General features: G+C 34.5%; 1 protein-coding gene across 4 annotated transcripts in view; it reads left to right on the top strand.

Moving 5' to 3' along the window:
* Positions 1–21,073, top strand: part of SGCZ (sarcoglycan zeta) — a 1,186,949-nt gene that overhangs the window by 1,142,104 nt on the left and 23,772 nt on the right. For all 4 annotated transcript variants that reach the window (XM_025394433.1, XM_025394431.1, XM_025394432.1 and 1 more), the window contains one exon: positions 19,333–19,405. In XM_025394433.1, coding sequence (XP_025250218.1) covers positions 19,333–19,405 — 73 coding nt within the window. The remainder of the gene's footprint in view (positions 1–19,332; positions 19,406–21,073) is intronic.

The raw sequence follows: 21,073 nt of genomic DNA, 5'->3' as shown, positions 1-21,073 counted from the left end.
GCCCACTTTTTGATTTTTTTTTTTCTTAAAAATTGGTTTCAGTTCCTTGTAGATTCTGGATATTAGTTCAGATGGGTAGTCTGCAAATATTTTCTCCCATTCTGTAGGTTGCCTGTTCGCGCTGATGGTAGTTTCTTTTGGCTGTGCAGAAGCTCTTTAGTTTAATTAGATCCTATTTATCAATTTTAGCTTTTGTTCTAATTGCTTTTGGCTATTTCACCATAAAATCTTTGCCCATGTCTATGTCCTGAATGGTATTGCCTAGACTTTCTTCTAGAGTTTTTATGGTTTTGGGTTTTGCATTTAAGTCTTTCATCCGCCTTGAGTTAATTTTTGTATAAGGTGTGAGAAACAAATCCAGTTTCAGTTTTCTGCATATGGCCAGCCAGTTTTCCCAGCACCATTTATTGAATAGGGAATCCTAATTCCCACTGCTTGTCTTTGTCAGGTTTGTCAAAGATCAGATGGTTGTAGAGGTGTGTTCTTATTTCTCGTATCTCTCATGTTCCACTGGTCTATATGTCTGTTATCATACCAGTACCATATGAGTTTTGGTCACTGTAGTCTTGTAGTTTGGAGTCAGGTAGTGTGATACCTCCACGTTTGTTCTTTTTGCTTACGATTATCTTGGCTGTAAGGGCTCTCTTTTGGTTGCGTATGAATTTTAAAGTAGTTTTTCTAATTCCGTGAAGAATGTCCATTGTAGTTTGATGGAAACAGCATTAAATCTGTAAATTACTTTGGGCAGTGTGGCCATGTTCACAATAATGATTCTTACTATGTATGAGGATGGAATATTTTCCCATTTGTTTGTGTCCCCTCTTACTTCATTTATCAGTGGTTTGTAGTTCTCCTTGAAGAGGTCCTTCACATCCCCTGTTAGTGGTATTCCTTGGTATTTTATTATATTTGTAGCGACTGTGAATGGAGTTCATTCATGATTTGGCTCTCTGCTAGTCTATTGTTCGTGTATAGGAATTTTTGTGATTTTTGCCTATCAATTTTGTATCCTGAGACTGTTGAAGTTGCTTATCAGTTTAAGGAACTTTTGGTCAGCTTCATTTCTACTTTGTGTCATCCCATGCATGTATATATAATGCATTTAGATTCTTAATAGTTATTTCTGTAAGAAGAAGAAGGACTTTTAGGATCCAATTTATTTATTTTCTAGGTTATTATTTCAAGTAGACTTATTTAGTATGCTGGAAAAAAGCGAAGAAGAATGGGCATATTTGAATACTATATAATCTAACTTTCTTAACTAAATCACAGTTCCTCCTGGAGAAACTCTTTATCTTGATGTAGCTATGTAAATTGGAAACTTAAGATATGCCTAAAAATGTCAAAGGAAGAGATTAAGATGAAGGATTGATGTTATAATCAATTTGATAAAATAGTAATATAATCTTGGTCTTCATTTTTAAGTGTCTATTGCAATTTGAGAAAGCACTATTTTAGTTTTAAGTCAACTGTGTATTCATTAATCAAGCTGACCACTGTCTTCAAAAGGAACTTGCTGGAGTACATCAAAATAAATTTTATTCCTCATTTCACCTGTGGGGTTTTGTGTGGATGTGTTTTGCATAAGTTGGGTAAAATTGCCATGTTCATGTAAATAATAAGGAAGGCAATCTGTCATTTCACGGTAAAGGTAAAAAGGGAGATAGAGAGAGGAGAAAGAGGGAGGGAAGGAGAAAGGAAAAATATTTCAAGCTTGAAGGGGTTGCCTGCATTTTAAAATTATTAAGTAGTTGTATTAATTTTTTGGTGCTGCTGTTATAATTACTAAAAATTTCTCAGCTTACAAAACATAAATTTATTATTTCCAGTTCTAGAGATTACAAGTTTGAACCTGTTTTCACTGAGATGAAATCAAGGTCTGGTTTGTGTTCCCTTCTGAGTCAATCTGTTTCCTTTGCTTTTCCAGCTCCAAAAAGCCCTTATCAATACTTCATCTCGTGCCCTTTCCTGCATCTTCAAAGTTAGCAACATCAGCCAACTATCTGTCTCAGACTTTTCTTTTGCCTCTCTCTTCCATTTTTAATAGTCCTGGTGATTATTTTGGCTCCTCCTAGATAATTCAGGATAATACTGTTTTTAAGATAATCAATTGAGCAATCAATATCATTTGTCTTCTGAATTCCCCTTTGCCTATTAACTGTGACATATTCACAGGTTTCAGGGAATAGGACGGAGATCGTTGAGGGAGGGGAGAGGACTATTATGCCTACCATTCTAACTGATAATTGATCTGTTTCATGAAAAATAGTTTTAGTATTAAATTGGAAACTGCTAGAAGATGGAAGCAATAGTTACCTACTACGTTAGTCTGTTTTTGCATTGCTACAGAGAAATAACCTCAGACTGGGTAATTTATAAAGAAAAGAGATTTCATTGGCTCACGGTTCTGCAGGTGCTACAAGCATGGCACCAACATCTGCTCAGCTTCTGGTGAGACCTCTGGAAGCTTACAGTTATAGTGGAAGGCAACGGGAGAAACTAGTGTATTACAGGATGAGAGAGAGAGAGAGCAATAGGCGGGAGGAGGTGCCACACTCTTTTAAACAACCAAATCTCATGTAAAATCAGAGTAAGAACTCACTCATGAGGACAGCACTAGGCCATTCATGAGGGATCTGCCCCAATGACCCAAATACCTCCCACCAGGCCCCACTTCCAACAGTGGGGATTACATTTCAACTTGAGATGTGGAGGGGACAAACATCCCAACAGTAATACCTACTTTCTTGAACTCAGTATCGGTAATTTCAAAACAGACATAGATAAGAGAGTATAATAATAAATACCAGAGATTGGGAAGGGTATATGGTAGTGTGGGGAATAAGGGGAGGTTGGTCAATAGGTACAAACACAGAGATAGAAGTTCTAATGTATGCTAGCAGAGTAGGGAGACTATATTTGGCAACAGTGTGTTATACATGTCATTACAGCTGGAAGAGAGGACCTGAAATATTCCCAGCACATAGAAATAATAAATATGTGGGTGATGGATACCCTATAAACACTGACTTGATTACACATTCTATGTATGTAACAGAACTTCATATATACTCCATAAATATGTACTAGCATAACGTCTTCATATATACTCCATAAATATGTACTACTATAACGTAACAAAAATACAAAAAAGAATATGGAAATAGGAGTGATAATGTTTGTGCACTAGTGCTAGCTAGTTTGTTCTTTTTGTAATTCTGGGTCACTTAATAGCTGCATGCCTTTGGGTGAGTTCTTTACCCCCTCTGTGCCTTCATTTTCTCAACTGCAAAATGGGGTATTATTTTATTTCTCTCAGACTGTTGCTGTGAGAATGTTATTATTTGACTTAATATTGATTCAGAGCTTAGCACAATGACTGAAGTAATTTAAATGTGCAATAAATATTAGCTACGGTCATCAATAATGATAAGTAGTAGAAGTGCCAATTCCTTCTTGTGTGAGTTTCTGATCTCTTCACAAGGTCATTCTAAGGTTTAATGGCATCATGTATGAGAAAGCGCTGTACAAATAGCTGGAAATTAAGACAAACTATTTTTCTGTTCAAAATATGGCCAAACTGAAAAAAAGAATTTGGCCTTTTACAAAATGGAAGATAATTCCCCAAATTCCTCTCATGATTGTCCAACTAAATGGTATGACCTGGTACATTTACTTACGAGCTCCTTTCCCCACTGTTTGCAGGATAACCTCAGGGTTGTTGACTCCCTGAAAGGAGTTCTGGGGTGTTCCTTTGCTGCTGCTTCTGCTGAGTATGCTTTCTAGAGCTCTGAGAAGCAGAGAGATGCTCAGCACATGCTTGAGGTGGGAGGGAGTCAACGTGAGTCTGAGGCATTATAAGACCATCCTTCACATCTGTGGTTGAAATCAGAGGTGAACCAAAGAAATCTGCTCATTTCATTCACAAAATGGAATATATAGCTCTTGATCATGGCTCTGGATGTGAACTATTAACCTCATGTGACATGCATTGAAAAGTACGATGGCTGATATTGAAGAAAGATTGAATCACAATATAAAATTTTCAAATCTGTCTATATTAAGTATAATAATCATTTATAGGATCCACTTCTCATTCACCCACAAACTGTTTAACATCGCTTCATTTCCCACATTTCAACAAAATTGGCAAATAATTTATGTTTCATTGCATGATTTGTTTTAAGTTTACGACTGAAAAACCAAATGAATAATTAATCAGCAATTACTGATTATTTGCTTTGTTATTTTTGGTTTCTATGACAAGTGAATCAAAACAAACTTTCAGAGTCAGTCTGTTTACTCATCACCCCTTTATTGTATGGCAGATGAAATATCTTGGAATCTCAGGCTTAAAATATATGTTAAGTTTTATTGCATTCTTCCAAAAAAGTTTGAATCTTCTCTCTTACGTCTTTGTAATTTGGTCGTTCTTGTTTTCAATACTTGGTGACAGGACTATCATGACTTCTCAGGACAGTGTGATCTATTTTTAGACAAGCTTGACTGAAAAAAGTCACTTTATTTCTAAAAGAGATAACATACTTCTATTTAAGATGACATTCAATTGAGTTACTGCTGCCTTTTAAAAAGAATGATAAACATTTTGTTGAGGTAGCTGGCTCACTTTTTAAAGAAAATATCTTTAAAGTAGAAACCTTTAAGATGAGATAATGTTTCCCAAATTTCTCCGCATACTAAAGAGAAGTTCCTAAAAACAAGGGGAGAAGAAATTGAAGCTGAACACAACTTGAAAATATGGCTGCTAACTGGAATTAGCCAGTGAATATGTTATGACTCTTTAAAAACATAAATATTTATGCATATCTTATGGATATATAATATTCACTTTTGTGTTACTCAATTCACTAGTGCTCTAACATTTTTAAATGGCTAAAAGTATTCCACTTTGTTGAGTCACAATAGTTTGTTAGATAATTTCCTATTGATGAACATTTTGATTAAATACAATGAACCTACCTAGTACTGTTCTCAACTTCCTTGTAGCTACATTTCTGTGCACATAAATAACTCTTTGGGATAAATTCCTTGAAACTGAATTATTTGTTCAAAGGGAAAGGATCCCAGAAGGTTTTCATTATTTTGCTTTCTCATGCGCGGTGAATGAGAATACAGGCGCCCGCTACCATGCCCAGCTAATTTTTCGTATTTTCAGTAGAGACGGGGTTTCACCATGTTAGCCAGGATGGTCTCCATCTCCTGACCACATGATCCACCCGCCTTGACCTCCCAAAGTGCTGGGATTACAGGCGTGAGCCACTGTGTCCCGCCTCCTTAAAATCTTTTAATTGACCTCAGATATCATAATGCTAAGCAACTCTGAAGTATATATTGTAGTGCTATTTATCTATCAATGTATGCACATGTATATGACATAATTTAAAAATATCGACATAGTCTTTTGGAAGAGAGAGAGATTGCTTTTTATTTTACAGATGAGAAAATTAAGATTTCAAAAAATTAAACGAGTTATTTAACGTTGTATTGCTAGTGAGACACCAAACTTATTTGGAACTCAAATGTTTGGTTATATGTCCTCTTTAATGCTACTCTATTAGAGAAACTAATACTGTCACATTGTATAGTGAACTCACAAAATAAATTTTGCTACACAATAACTTAACTGAATGGAAAAGTGCATCTGATGTTAGGCCTGATTTCTGTTATTTCATGTATGATTTTAGTCAGTTTAACAACAATAATAATGGCAATACCAAAAAAATTAAAATAAAATAAACCAAACCTGTATAATTTGAAAGAAGCATAGAAGTGTGGTAAGACATAACATGTTTTTTTAAAACATATTAATTAAACAGCTGCTTTAAAAAACAGCGTTATTTTCTATTTCAGTGAAAATAAGTTTCACAAAATTAGTCATTTTTTAAACACCCTTATAACAGTATCAGTTTGCTGTGAGCCTAAAGTGGAGAATGGTAGTGAAAAAGACTTTATATCGACTATGACAGAGTGACATGTTGATTTTTCTAATATTGAATATTACATATTCAGTATTGAATACAATATAGTTGAATATAGTTAATGTAATGTAATTGAATGTTAAATACAATATTCAATGTTGAATATAAGTTAATACTAAATTTTATGTTCAACATTCAATATTGACTTTGCCATTAGTTGAGTTTCCATAAGAAGGACATCTATTGCTGTGTTTCTGGGGATTCTTTTAGCCATTAGGCTACTTCTCTATTTATTTCACAGTCACATTGACTTGGTAAAATTAGAATTTTATAATAATACTTGTTATCCGGACAGGAAAATCTGCCTGCTTAAATTTTTTGTGGAGGAGGTTCAGATTGCCTTATTCTTCCTAATATTCTTCTATATAGATTTAGAATCAGCTTGTCTGGTTCCACAAAACTATCATTGATGATCTGGTTAAGATTGCATTAAATTTATTCTAAGTTTTTGGTAAAATTATTAACTTTAGGATAGGATAATCTTACATATGGTTATGTTATACTCCTCATATAATTAATATTTCTTTAATGCCTTTTGATTAAATTTAATAATTCATTCGATAGCAGTCTCACAGAACATGCATTACATTTTTCGGAAGTCAAAGCTGTTTTCTAATTGTATTACATTTTCTGTAGATTCTTTTGGATATTTTTTCTGTAGAAAACCATATTTTATGTGAAGCCATGTTAGTTTTATTTTTTCCTCAAAGCAATATACATATTATAGATCTATATTTTTCCTTAGTAAGACAAGAACTATATATAGTATAAAGTTGAATTAAAGTGGTGAATCTAGCCAAATATAAAACCACATTGTACTTTTGTGTAATGTTCTTAAGTGAAATATCACTGTTCTTAAATGAAATGTTTTAGTATGTCACCAATAAGTTTGATGTTGATGAAGGTTATGTTGTACCTGACAACTTTAGGTGGAGAAATTTACTTCTGTTCTGATTTCCTAAACAGTGATGATTATTGTGGTTAATCATAATGAACTTTTTGAATGAATTGTCTCTATCTTCTGATACCATTCTATAATATTCTCCATCAGTAAATTACTGTGGTGAATTTTATTAATTGTCTGCCATTAAACCAAGTTTATATTCCTGTGATAGATCTTAAAGGAATGGTCCTGATAATTCTCAGTTTATTGCTGGTTTCCATATGATAATACTTTTATTTTTTAGAAATTTAGTATCTATCCCCAGGAATAAATGTGAGCCTTTAAATTTTCTTTCTTGTGTAATTCTGATATCAAAACCTGGCAGAGACACACACACACAAAGAAAATTGCAGGCCAATATCCCTGAAGAACATCGATGCAAACATCCTCAAAAAAAATACTGGCAAACTGAATCCAGGAGCACATCAAAAAGCTTATCCACCACAATCAAATCGGCTTCATCCCTGGGATGCAACGCTGGTTCCACATATGCAAATCAATAAACGTAATCCATCACATAAACAGAACCAATCACAAAAACCACATGATTATCTGAATAGATGCAGAAAAGGCCTTTGATAAAATTCAACATCCCTTCGTGCTAAAAACTCTCAATACACTAGATATTGATGGAATGTATCTCAAAATAATAACAGCTATTTATGACAAACCCACAGCCAATATCATACTGAATGGCCAAAAGCAAAGCTGAAAGCAGAATTCCCTTTGAAAACCGGCATAAGACAAAGTTAACCTCTCTCACCACTCCTATTCAACATAATATTGGAAGTTCTGGCCAGGACAATCAGACAAGAGAAAGAAAGAAAGCATATTCAAATAGAAAGATAGGAAGTCAAATTGTCTATGTTTGCAGATGTCATGACTGTATATTTAGAAAACCCCATCGTCTCAGCCCAAAATCTCCTTAAGCTCGTAAGCAAATTCAGCAAAGTCTCAGGATACAAAATCAATGTGCAAAAAATCACAAGCATTCCTGTACACCAGTAACAGACAGCCAAATCATGAAGCAACTCCCATTCACAATTGCTACAAAGATAATAAAATACCTAGGAATACAACTTACAGAGGATGTTAAGGACTTCTTCAAGGAGAACTACATACTGCTGCTCAAGGAAATAAGAGAGGACACAAACAAATGGAAAAACATTCTATGCTCATGGATAAGGAGAATCAATGTCATAAAAATGGCCAAATTGCCCAAAGTAATTTATAGATTCAATGCTATCCCCATCAAGCTACCAATGACTTTCTTCACAGTTTTTTCATGTGCAAATTTCATATGGAACCAAAAAAGAGCCTATATAGCCAAGATAATCATAAGCAAAAAGAACAAAGTTGGAGGGATCACGTTACCTGACTTCAAACTATAATACAAGGCTACAGTAATCAAAACAGCACGGTGCTGGTGCCAAAACAGATGTAAAGACCAATGCAACAGAACAGAAGCCTCAGAAATAACAACACACATCCACAACCATCTGATCTTTGACAAATATGACAAAAACAAGCAATGGGAAAAGGATTCCCTATTTAATAAACGGTGTTGGGAAAAAGGGCTAGCCATATGCAGAAAATTGACACTGGGCACCTTCCTTATGCCTTACACAAAAATTAACTCAAGATAGATTAAATACCTAAATGTAACACCTAAAACCATAAAAACCCTAGAAGGAAACCTGGCAATACCACTCAGGACATAGGCGTGGGCAAAGACTTCATGACTAAACACCAAAAGCAATGGCAACAAACTCCAAAATAGACAAATGGGATCTAATTAAACTAAAGAGCTTCTGCACAGCAAAAGAAACTATCATTAGAGTGAACAGGCAACCTACAAAATGGGAAAAAGTTTTTGCAATCTATCTATCTGACAAAGGGCTAATATCCAGAATCTACAAAGAACTTAAATTTACAAGAAATAAACAACCCCATCAAAAAGTGGGCGAAGGATATGAACAGACACTTCTCAAAAGAAGCCATTTATGTGGCCAATAAACATGAAAAAAAAACCTCACCATCACTGATCATTAGATAAATGCAAATCAAAACCACAATGAGATACCACCTCAAGCCAGTTAGAATGGTGATGATTAAAAAGTCAGGAAACAACAGATGCTGGAGAGAATGTGGAAAAACAGGAATACTTTTACACTGCTGGTAGGAGTGCAAATTAGTTCAACCATTGTGGAAGACAGTGTGGCAATTCCTGAAGGATCTAGAATTAGAAATACCATTTGACCTAGAAATCCCATCACTGGTTATACACCCAAAGGATTATAAATCATTCTACTATAAAGACACATTCACACCTATGTTTATTGCAGCATTGTTCACGATAGCAAAGACTTGGAACCAACCCACATGTCCATCAATGATAGACTGGATAAAGAAAATGTGGCACATATAAACCATGGAATACTGTGCAACCATAAAAAGGATGAGTTCGTGTCCTTTGCAGGCTCATGGATGAAGCTAGAAACCATCATTCTCAGCAAGCAAACACAAGAAGAGAAAACCAAACACCGCATGTTCTCACTCATAAGTGGGAGCTGAACAGTGAGGGCATGTGGACACAGGGAGGGGAACATCACACACTGAGGCCTATTAGAGGGTGTGGGGCTAAGGATAACATTAGGACAAATACCTAATGTAGATGATGGGTTGATGGGTGCAGCAAACCACCATGGCACATGTATACCTATGTAACAAACTTGCATGTTCTGTACATGTACTCCAGAACTTAAAGTATAATAATAATAATAAAAACTTAATATATTAGGGAATCAGTTGTTTTTTTTTTTTCAATTCTCTGGAAAGGTTTTTACAAGATTGGAATTTTATTTTGTAAATGTCAGTACACGCGCACACACACACACACACGGATAAAGTACTCCCCAGTGAGGTGCTATACTCTGCATTCAAACACACACTGATGTGTACATCTCAGTGTCACAATTTAAGCTTTCTCAAAAAAAAAAAAAAAAAAACACTACCTATTGAAAATATTGAATATCTGCTTACCCTGTTCATGGTGAGATACTTACTATGTGTATCAAGGGACTCCCAAAATGTCAAAGCACATATCTGGATTATAAAAGTTGTGTATTTTACCTCTGACTTATCAGAAGAGGCCCATTTATATCAGCAGGTCTAATGCTAACCTGTAATGCATTATTTTTGTAGGTCAGAGAATGATCGTCTTTAAAGATACATGTTGTGATCCATAACCAAAGCACACAAATAAAACACAGGTTTCCATAACGGCACAATAATTTTGAAGATGTTTGGACTTCCCTGAAAACTGTGGATAATTATAATGGTTATAATTTGCATAAAGCATTAATGGCTTACTCTGCTTGAAATTCCTCTAAGAAAAACATACAGTATTCACAGTAATCAACGCTGAATATGTGATGAGTGTTCTTACTGTAGAAACTTCATTATTGGGGAAACCAGATGTTAGTTCTGGAGAAACATGCCATTTCTTTAATTAAAAGTAAAAAGTAAAAGAATGCTACCAGTTCTCTTATGGTTAAGAAACAAATGAAAATAAAGGGAGCTTTTAAAAATTTACCTATTGGTATATATGAATTACGTGGCAAGTGATAAAATAAAAATCAAAGGAGCAACCTTGAGCAACAAAAGGTAAATAATCTCATAGAAACAAAAAGATGAAGAGAATTTATTTGGGCATTAACAAGCATGTTCTGATTCTCATTTGGACTCTATGCATGTCTTACTATCGTGTTACTGGATGATAGGCTTATGAGGCTTTCAGCTTTTATGTGAATTTTTGTACAATTTGGTTATTAGTAAATGAATGACAATTACATATTAAGGCAAGTTGTATATACAAAGATCCCAGATTCTGAATCTTTTCTTATTGGCAGAGAGACCCAAAAAAATTACACGTAAAACTTTGATGTTTTAAAATCTCTTAGATATCTTGAGGTAAGAAGGAAATTCTAAATAAATTGTGGTTCATGAGATACTATGTTAAAAAAAATTTGATATGTTAGTTTATGTAGATTAACCATGCAGCTCAGGCTCATACAGCTATTGATATAATTAGTATCTTTTGAACATACAAGATTTTGCTTTTTTTTCAGAGTAAAAAATGTTTGTAGAAGTTTCAGATAAATCCATAAACCAATGCAATATTTGAAGCCCCCAAAGACAATTATGTACCATCTGTTTTAGACAATTTATTTACTGATTTTTATTGTCCATAGAAAGCACTTTGATATCAATGCACCAGAAGTCCTAAGGAATAAAGAATTAAGAAAGGAAAGTGCTGCTGAGATGAGTCTCTAGCATTAGGCATTCCATTTGGTAATGGTCAGTATGACCTGCCAGTGGAAAACACAATTTCTCCCTTTATGACTAATAGCAGTAGGAAGCCATCTTGTTTCTCTTCAGAAAGTAATCTAAATAGGGGTGGAGAGCTTGAGGAATAAAATAAGGCAAAAATATAGGATTAAGGAATTCACTAGTTCCCCCCCGCCCCAGCCCCGAAGAAACTTCAGTTTGATGGTGCAACTGATGGGAGATTTTCAAATAAATGAATTTCCACAAAGCTTGAATTTCACTGGATTAATGATAGAGGGTTATCAAGGCAAGGGTTATACCAAAAACTTTAAAAAACATTTACATTTATAAGAATAAATGTGAGTTCAAAGAGCCAAGACTAGTATCAGCTATCATATCTGTATTTAAGGTAAACTGTCCAAATCTTAAGACAAAATATACTCCTAGATTAAGTATGTTCAAAGCTTATCTAGACTTTATATAAAGGTGGTAAAAAGATACCTTAAGAATCTTCTTAATCTTCTCAACTTCATCATTAATCTTTACAAAAAATTTAAAAATATAATAAATGACAGTATGGGTAGCTCATGTGCTATCAAATAGGTTAATGCATATTTTTGCATTTCAATTCATTAGAGTTATAATGTTTACAATGAAGCTGTAAATTGAATCAAATATTGCTGCCTTTTAAAAAGTTCATAACCACAGAATCTTCTGATTATGTTTGCTAAAAGGGTGCTCGATGATGCTTTCTCACTCAGGATTCTCTAGAAGCCTCAGTTGTGTGTGTTACTTCTCCTTTGCTTAGTGGTTTTATTTAAGTAAAGGGCAAATGACAACCTTAGTAATCACATACTTTGGAATTATCTATTTCCTGAAAATATATATCTTAAGAGTACACGAAGAAAGCTCTGCTCATCCACTGTAATGTTTTCATTTTTTGGAGGTAGGAATTAGAAAATGTATTATTTATATACATTTTTTAAAAATGTCATTTCCATCAAACCACATATTCATTCAATTTGGAAATAATTTATTTTCTTTTTAATTCTGTTTTATTTACAGATTTTAAATTTCAAGTATTACTCTTATTGTTGACTAAAAGGCATGGAAAGAATTAATAAATGAGTTTTTCCTCCTAAAACTCAGAGAAGCAACTGCTAGTAAAACGTAACTTCTTGAAGCTTACAAAATGAGAGCCATGTGGAAGTCTGGATCATTTCCAGTGCTGATATATTTTAGTCTAATTTCATTAGTAACAACTTATTTTTGAAATATACTTCATTTTGAAGAAAATAGCTTTATTTTAATGCATTTTCCTTTTGATCACCAAATGTCTTTTTCTTTATCTCTGTCTTCTGAAACTGTTTAAGTGGATGAGAAGATATTACTTGGCATTCAAGAGTGAAGGCTTTGAGACATTTTTTTAAATGATGAAAAAAATACCAAAAGGAAAGTCCAAACAGATTTTGAAATAATTTCTTTTTGGAAATCCTGGCAGCTTATCTTTCAGTCCTAAATGAACAGTATGGTGGTGTGTGTGTGTGTGTGTTTTTTTTTTCTTTTGCTTTCTTTCCAAGACAATTAATAATGTTATTTCTCTGTTTCATTAGAAAAAAATCACTTTGGCTATGCTCATAATAAGTTTCAGTACATTCAGATAATCATCTCAGGATGTTAATTTGTGTTAAAGTGTTAAACAAGGAGATACACTAGGAAACAGAAACTTAGCATGTTTTACATACCAGTTATAAAATAGAAAGCATTTTATGCATGCTTTTGTTAATTATTGTTTTATTCACATTCTTTAATTTACTGATCCTCAACTATGTAGCACAATCCATAATCAGAACTAAGTATACAACTTTTATCAAGACAGTCTTTGACTTCAAGAAAGTCCTAAGTTACTGGAGAAGAGCTTAAAGCAAATTGCAATGCAATGTTAGAAATATACACCAGTAATTTTTGCAAGATCCTGGGGAAACTGGCCAGAAGGAGGAAAAGCTGCAAGAACCAAGAAAATGTTTCACAGATATTATAATTTAGATTCAGATCTTGAAAAATGAGAAGAGATTACCATCTAATGATGAGAAAGAGGTTGCATATGCTGAGAACAAGAAGGGGTTCTCATGACAGTCCATAAACATGGCAAAATATGCGAGAGCTGTCTTGTCACTGAAATGTAAAATGCACAGAACTGCTAAGCAATAAATCCTAAGGAATGTGGCCTTGACTTCTACAGATAATTGGATTCTTGAAATATTTTAAGTGAGAGTTACAAAGTCAATTTTGTGTTTTAGAACATCATTTGGCACCAGTATGGAGGAATTATGAGCAGAAAATGTATGTGATATTGAAGACGTGGAAACAAGTACCCTAACAAGGATGTTGAACAAGAAAGGACATCTCGGTATACTTCCCCAGTTTACCTGGGTGTTTGGAATATGGTTTTACCATCAATCAAACTAGGATTAAAAAACAAAAAGACAGCACTTTGGGAGGCCGAGACGGGTGGATCACGAGGCCAGGAGATCCAGACCATTCTGGCTAACACAGTGAATCCCCGTCTCTACTAAAAAGTACAAAAGATTAGCCGGGCATGGTGGCGGGTGCCTGTAGTCTCAGCTGCTTGGGAGGCTGAGGAGGGAGAATGAGGTGAACCCGGGAGGCAGAGCTTGCAGTGAACCGAGATCGCGCCACTGCACTCCAGCCTGGGCGACTGAGCGAGCCTCCGTCTCAAAAAAAAAAAAAAAAAAAAAAAAAAAAACACTTTCAAAAAAGGCTTTGAAATATGGATCCTTATCGATATTTATTAATTACCTCACATACATCATGTGTGCAAGAATACAGTGGCATATAAGGAATATATCTTCAATATTTTTGGCCTGAAACATAAGCAACTCACATAATTAAAAATATGTAAGAATAGATATGGTAGATTAAACATAAGTGTTACAGGCAGTAAACCGTAAATACGTTCAGAGAATGAAGATATCTGCATATGCCTTAGGAGGTGAGAAATTAGTAAAGATATTTTATAAATAAGTAGAAGAAAAGATGTTTGAGCAGACAAATGGGGTCAGATTACAGGAATGCTGAATACTGGGCAAAAGCAGTGTCCAAGAAAATAATTACAGCTTTTTGCACAGGTGAGCTATCAATGGTTTTGATAAAATTACTCCAGCAATGTATAGGTTGTGTTTTGTCGTGTTAAGTGGAGACAAAGACAACACTTAGATTATTAAAATAACACAAATAAGAGACATAGTATATGTTGAAATAGGTTGACATTTTTTCTAATAAATTTTTCAGGATTCAAAGGAACCCTTTTTAATGGAATAAAAGAAATGCCAATTAATATTTTTTCCAGTATTATTACTCCATCCTTTCCCCAAAATAATTTATTTTCTTTTGATTTGGAGAAGCAAACTCATTTCCACTTGTATTTAAGGAGGAATGACAAGAGTTATTAGTATACAAGTTTTGACATGTTTGAAAAAAAATAGTATAATTCTGTTAGAAATTGAAAGTACTTTAGAGATCATGTTATTCATGGTCTGGTTTTTAATTTTACAAATAAAAACCAGAGGGCTTTAAATACTTGACCAAGATTTAGAAACAAATTAAAGTAAACCTGGGAATAAAAAAAATCGATTCCCAGTTTAATCTAGATTTTAATACTAATTTAGACTGGGGAAACACATGCAAATAAAGAAAAAGAAAGTAAGGTAGGACGACTTCCAAAAGTTTGAATATATTTACTAATACAGATTCAAAATTGAAGATCATAAATAAATAGGAATCTTTCTGTCCCTTGAGATATAGAAAAATATCCCTGGACCTTATCCCTATTCTAGTGGAAGAATCTGAAATACTGTCTGAGATTCCTGTGAAGTGCCATAGGGCTGGGAGGCTCGCTGTTCATGTCCTGTTAATCTTTGCCCCGTGGACTCTGGATTCCTCTTGTAGTTTCTTTTTCCACATCATGTTGATATCTACATAAAATCCATTCCCTTCTTTGCATCCCCTCCCCCCCCACAAAAAAAAAAAAAAAAAAACCTCAGAAAATTCATGATCATAGTTGATTTCATTGGAAAAATAAAGGCCAGCAAAAGTTCTCATTTGGCAAATATCAGGTCAAATAACTTAAAAATATAATTTCCTGCCTGACTTTCTTTTTGTCAATGTGAGGAATTCTTGCCTGCCTTGGTTGGTTGTTTGCATTCTCTCTGGTGCTTCTCCTTGGGTTTCCTTTTCTTGTGCTACCTCTTCTTCTGGGACCAATGACTGCTGTAAAAATTATATCTATGCCAATGGATGAATAATGAGTAGCGTAGGATATAACATTTATAGTATAGATAACGTTTAGAATATAGATAGCCACATCAGACGAAGTGCTTGCATTTAATTTTAATAATTTGTTTTTGAGGGTGTGGCATTTTATGTTAGGCATTTGTAAAGGGTAGTATCCTACCTTATGACTTAAACTCTTTAAATACAAAGTAGGACCATAATCCATATCTGCCTTTTCTCCTTTCTAGCAAAACAGAATATGCCATCCTTATTATTTCCTGCAGAAGCCAGAAATTATCATATGAATGGCTTCTACTACTTTTGGACCCTGAATTTTCTTACCTCCTTTTTTTCTGACAATTGCAATAGCCAACAGTAGAGGTTTCCCCTATGTCTTGTAACATTGTAGTCAGTTTAAATTATCTGAAACATCCTTTATAGGATTATATAATCAAGCACTATTGAACATTATGCCCTTTTGAACAGCCCCTTATGATAGCAATGAAAAAAAAAACATTTATTCAATAAGTTTACATATGCATATTAATATGTATCTCTGTTATGTTCCTTTTGTCCTTTTTATGTCTGTCATTCTTTTTTTGTTTCTATGGTTTCTAGAGCCTGTGATGAGAATTCATGACAGTCTTTCTTTTCTTGAAGTGACTGTAAATCAGATCTGTCCTTGTGTATCAAATGAATGTTGATAAATTGTTAGGGTTTCCAGGTCAAGTATAGGATGCCTTACTAATTTTGAATTTACTTAATTACTCATGACATGCTTTCAGTATAAGTATATCCCCTGTAAATATCCTTTACTTACACTAAAAAATGATTTGATGTGTATCTGAAATTCCAATTAACTCAGTGTCATATATTGTTATATTGCCAAATCTTGCAACCCTATTAATAATCCACATGGTAAAAATTTTCAATTCATGGGAGATAGAGTTTTTAATTTTTTAAAGTTTTTTTTTTAAAGACAGTTTCCCCTCTATTGCCCAGGCCAGAATGCAGTGGTGCAGTCTCAGCTCACTGCAACCTATGCCTCCCAGGTTCAATCTATTCTCTGTCTCAGCCTCCCAAGCGGCTGGGACTACTGTGCACCACCACACCCAGCTAATTTTTGTATTTTCAGTAGAGGGGGGATTTCGCCATGTTGGCCAGACTGATCTGGAACTCCTGGCCTCAGGTGATTTGCCTGCTTCATCCTCCTAAAGTGTTGGGATTACAGGCATGAGCCACTGTGCATGTTCTGATTTTTAATTTTTATGCTGTTAGAGTTCATACCTGGTTCAGGTGGCTTTTATCATCCCTTACTGATTTCCTTTAAGATTATCTGTGTTGCTTATTAATTTCGTACGTTTGGCTCATTCAGGACAGAAACAGGGAGAGTGAATTTCTCATTTTCTAGAGGCCTGCATTTTGTTAACTACTCATATTATTTAGTTTACAATTTCACCCTTTAAGTGGCATGATTACATATTTATTTCCTCAAGAATCCTTTAAAAATGATTATTTTTATACTGGAACTCAGAATCGAGACATCTGTCAGTTTTTATTTCTCACTGAAAATTTAAACTTTTGATGACATTCTATTTTTATTTTCACTGATAAAGTTTGTGCTTAGTTACTAAGTATGTCATTATGTATTTGAAAGTAAATATTACTGATGTCTAATTATATTTCTGTCACCTTATCTGGGAAATTTTCATAATCATGCAGTAGTGGAAATTAATTTTTAAACTTTGCACATGGATAACTATCTTTTCTGGGATGCATATCTTATTACAAAATGCCAGAGTCTCTCTTTGAGATATACAAATGTATATCTCGTAATATTCTTTCACATGCTATCTCCACCATGATCACACAACTACTGTTACCTCCAACTACTGTTTTACTTTGAAAGACTCATCTTAAGGAACGTTCCACTTGGAGAAATAAAATAAATATCTTCCAAAATATCAATAGAATAAACCCCTTAAAGAAGTAATTTCTCAAAATTCATGAGGAAAAGTGTTAAAAACAAGGAGCATATGTCCTACAGTCTCAGGCGAGACAGAGAGAGACAAGAGAGAACACTATTAAACCCATTAAGTGTTCAACAAATGCCAATAGCTTTTAGTTTATAAACAGAAATCTGCAATCTTAGGGATTTACTGCAGCAGAACCTGGTAAGTTTGCCCTCAGAACCAGAATATAGATGAAATCATACAGTCTTTGAAAAAACATCTCTTCCTCTTCTATTCATGATCAAGGTCTGTATTGCTATATTATGCAAAGGAGTCATCTGATGGTTCTAATACATTTCCATATATAGCAATTTATTTTTAAGGAATTGGAATTTTAGCTTTAATTTCCTAGTGGCAATTTCATCATTACTTCTTGAATTAATATGTTTTACATTATTTTTTTCTCATTAGACAGAAGCAGATTTGTATGCTTCAAATAGATATTTTTATGTTACATTGTATAATTTAGCTAGTGTTGAAGCCACTGATGGAACAGATATGAGGTTCTTAAGAAGTTTGAAGAAGATTAGATCAAAAAACAAAATGATAAAGTTTATTTTGAGGGTGATAATCAAAGACATTTATGCAAAATTACAGAAAGGATTTTCTCAGTGTCATCTTATTTGGAGCATTTTTTTTCCCACTTGGTTTTGGTAATTGAAGAATCTTTCCATTTTACTTAAATTATGAAAAAGCTATGGGAATCTGGAAAAAAAAAGTGGATTCCGTAAATGAAAGTTGAGATAGAGTATCATTCAACCTCCTGAGAAAAGTGTTAGAGTCTATGACCTCTTTGGAAAACTATGATGCCATAGGAAACCACCTATAACAACATGATTGAAAGCAGTTCATGGTTTTAGATAAAGCCCTAACCCCAGAGAGGTCAAAGTAACATGACATGTTCTCTCTCATTTGGTGGTTACTGTAATCAAAAGTGGGAGCTCTGTGTGTGAGAACTGCTAAACATCTATCAGGGTATGTCTGTAAAAACCAATAGTAGGCTACACTGGAGCCCACCTCCACATTTTTATTCATGACCTGCTATTATTTATAGAAACACAGAATTAAGTATTGTGACGTATCCCTCCCTCAATTTCCCTTAACTGGAAAATAAGGCAGGGGACAGAGATGAGCTTTTGTTCTTAATGAGAGAGTGGGAATCTTGACTTTAATAATTTAATTTTAAAATCATTTAATATATAATGACATTTACATTTACCTTGATGGATTCTTCCCTGCCTGGTGCTATTCTTCTAATTCTTCTCATTCATATCCTGTGATATGGTTTGGCTCTGTGTCCCCTCTCAAATCTCATCGAGAATTGTACTCCTATAATGCCCACGTGTTGTGGGAGGGACCCAGTGGGAGATAATTGAATCATGCGGGTGGTTTCCCCCATAATGTTCTCATTCTCATGGTAGTGAATAAGTCTCATAAGATCTGATGGTTTTATCAGGGGTTTCTGCTTTTGCATCTCCTCATTTTTCTCTTGCCACTGCCATATATGAAGTGCCTGTTGCCTCCCGCAATGATTCTGAGGCCTCCCCAGCCATGTGGAACTGCAAGTCCAATGAAACCTCTTTTTCTCCTCAGTCTCGGGTATGTCTTTATCAGCAGTGTGAAAATGGACTAATACATGATATATACCTATTTTAAGTTTTCTCTCTTTGGGAAGAATATTTGATGCATAAAAATACAGATGAAAGTCACTGTGTGGACTTGCTTATACTGACTGCTATATTCATGCTACCCCCAGGCACTGAAGGAGCCGTATTTGGGCACTCTGTGGAGACGCCGCACATCAGAGCAGAGCCATCCCAAGATCTCAGGTAAGTGCTTCCTCTTATACATGTGGCATAAATTCCATCACTGTTGATCAGCTTTAATATATGAAGAACTAAAATAGACAGCTAGACAATGTTTCCCCCAATATACTTAAAATAAATACAAAAATGAATATATTAGATAGCAAGAATGTAGAAAAGAAAAGGCAAAGGCAGTTATAGAGTAAGTGAGAGGAGCTAATAAAAATAGGGATGCTGAGGTCGGGTGTGGTGGCTCACACCAGTAATCCCAGCACTTTGGGAGGCCAAGGTAGGAGGATCAGTTGATATCAGAAGTTCAAGACCTGGCAACATAAAAATTAGTCGAGCATGGTGGTGCACATGTGTAGTCCAAGTTAGTCAGGAGGCTGAGACCAGAGGATTGCTTGAGCCCAGAAGGTCGAGGCTGCAGTGAGCTATGATTATGCTGCTGTACTCCAGCCTGGAAAACACAGTAAGACCCCATCTGTAAAAATGAAACAAAACACAATAAAAACAACAACAAAAACAGGAATGCTGGAAAATCTGACATATATAATGAAATATATGACATATATAGGAATAAAGACAGGGCAAATAGGGAGCTGAGAAAGCTGTAAATGACCACAGAGTATTACATACAGGGAACTATGGAAGCAAATGGAAGCTAATCAGAAAAAGGCAGAACTTAATTGGACTTTTATGGGGTTCCTCAGTCTAATATTTCCAATGGAATAAACTACTTCCTGACAGTGTAATGGTTCTAGGAGGCAGTTATTTGTAAAAGCTCTCACCATCCAGAAAATTCCAACATTATAGGGAATTCTTCCCAGGATAATTATTACCACAATTGATTAAATTCAAAATATTAAAATCTAGATCCCTCATACAAAACTGCTCAGTGGATGTTCTTAATTCATTACATAAGATTTGGTGATTATGGTTTAATAATTTATGATAGGTAAATTACATTCTGAAATGAACTTATTATTGTATAGGAAAAGGAAATATGCAAATACTGCTGATAAAAACTAATCACATATTAAAAGTCACTTTTAAAGTTGGATCAAAGTATCAACCTGAGAGACACAGTTGCTGTCTTGGGAAGCAAAATAAAAATATTAAGTTAAAAAACCTTTTTATTCATAAGGATTGGTGTTTAGCCCTTCACACTGGATGAGTGTATACGTACTCAGATGGAAACAAAAAATAAAGTTGAAAATCTTTCAGGCAACAAAACCATACTTTACAACAGTAAATTTTTTAGTCCTTTAGAGTCCTATGATAAAATTTCCTAAAGAACTCAGTTTCTCACTACTTGAGTAACACAGATTCAAACAAGCTAGGGAACAATATTAGAAAAAAAGTGGCCGCCTTCAAGGACTAAGACTTATTTTAGAAGAGCAACGTAATAATTACCTACTCTAGATAGAAACCCTAGGGATTTAGGAGTGCTGAGGAGTGTGTGTAAACAGCATCTCATAGGGTGCTACAGTCTTCATTTATGGCTTTTTTTTCAGGGAGGAATTCAACAACTTTTGTGAAGATATTTATTGTATCTTTCTTCTCCTAACAAACTATAAATTCCATTAGAACAGGATACACATGTCCCTTGTTCATCCTTAATGCTGGAGCAGCCAGCACTGTTATCTTACACATCCTAGTTGCAATAAGGATTCGTTAATGTGAGTTACT

The sequence above is a fragment of the Theropithecus gelada genome, chromosome 8 (assembly GCF_003255815.1).
Source record: "Theropithecus gelada isolate Dixy chromosome 8, Tgel_1.0, whole genome shotgun sequence".
In the NCBI taxonomy this organism is placed as follows: Eukaryota; Metazoa; Chordata; class Mammalia; order Primates; family Cercopithecidae; genus Theropithecus; species Theropithecus gelada.
The sequence above is the reverse complement of the archived record's forward strand: the minus strand, read 5'-3'. Positions and strand labels throughout refer to the sequence as shown.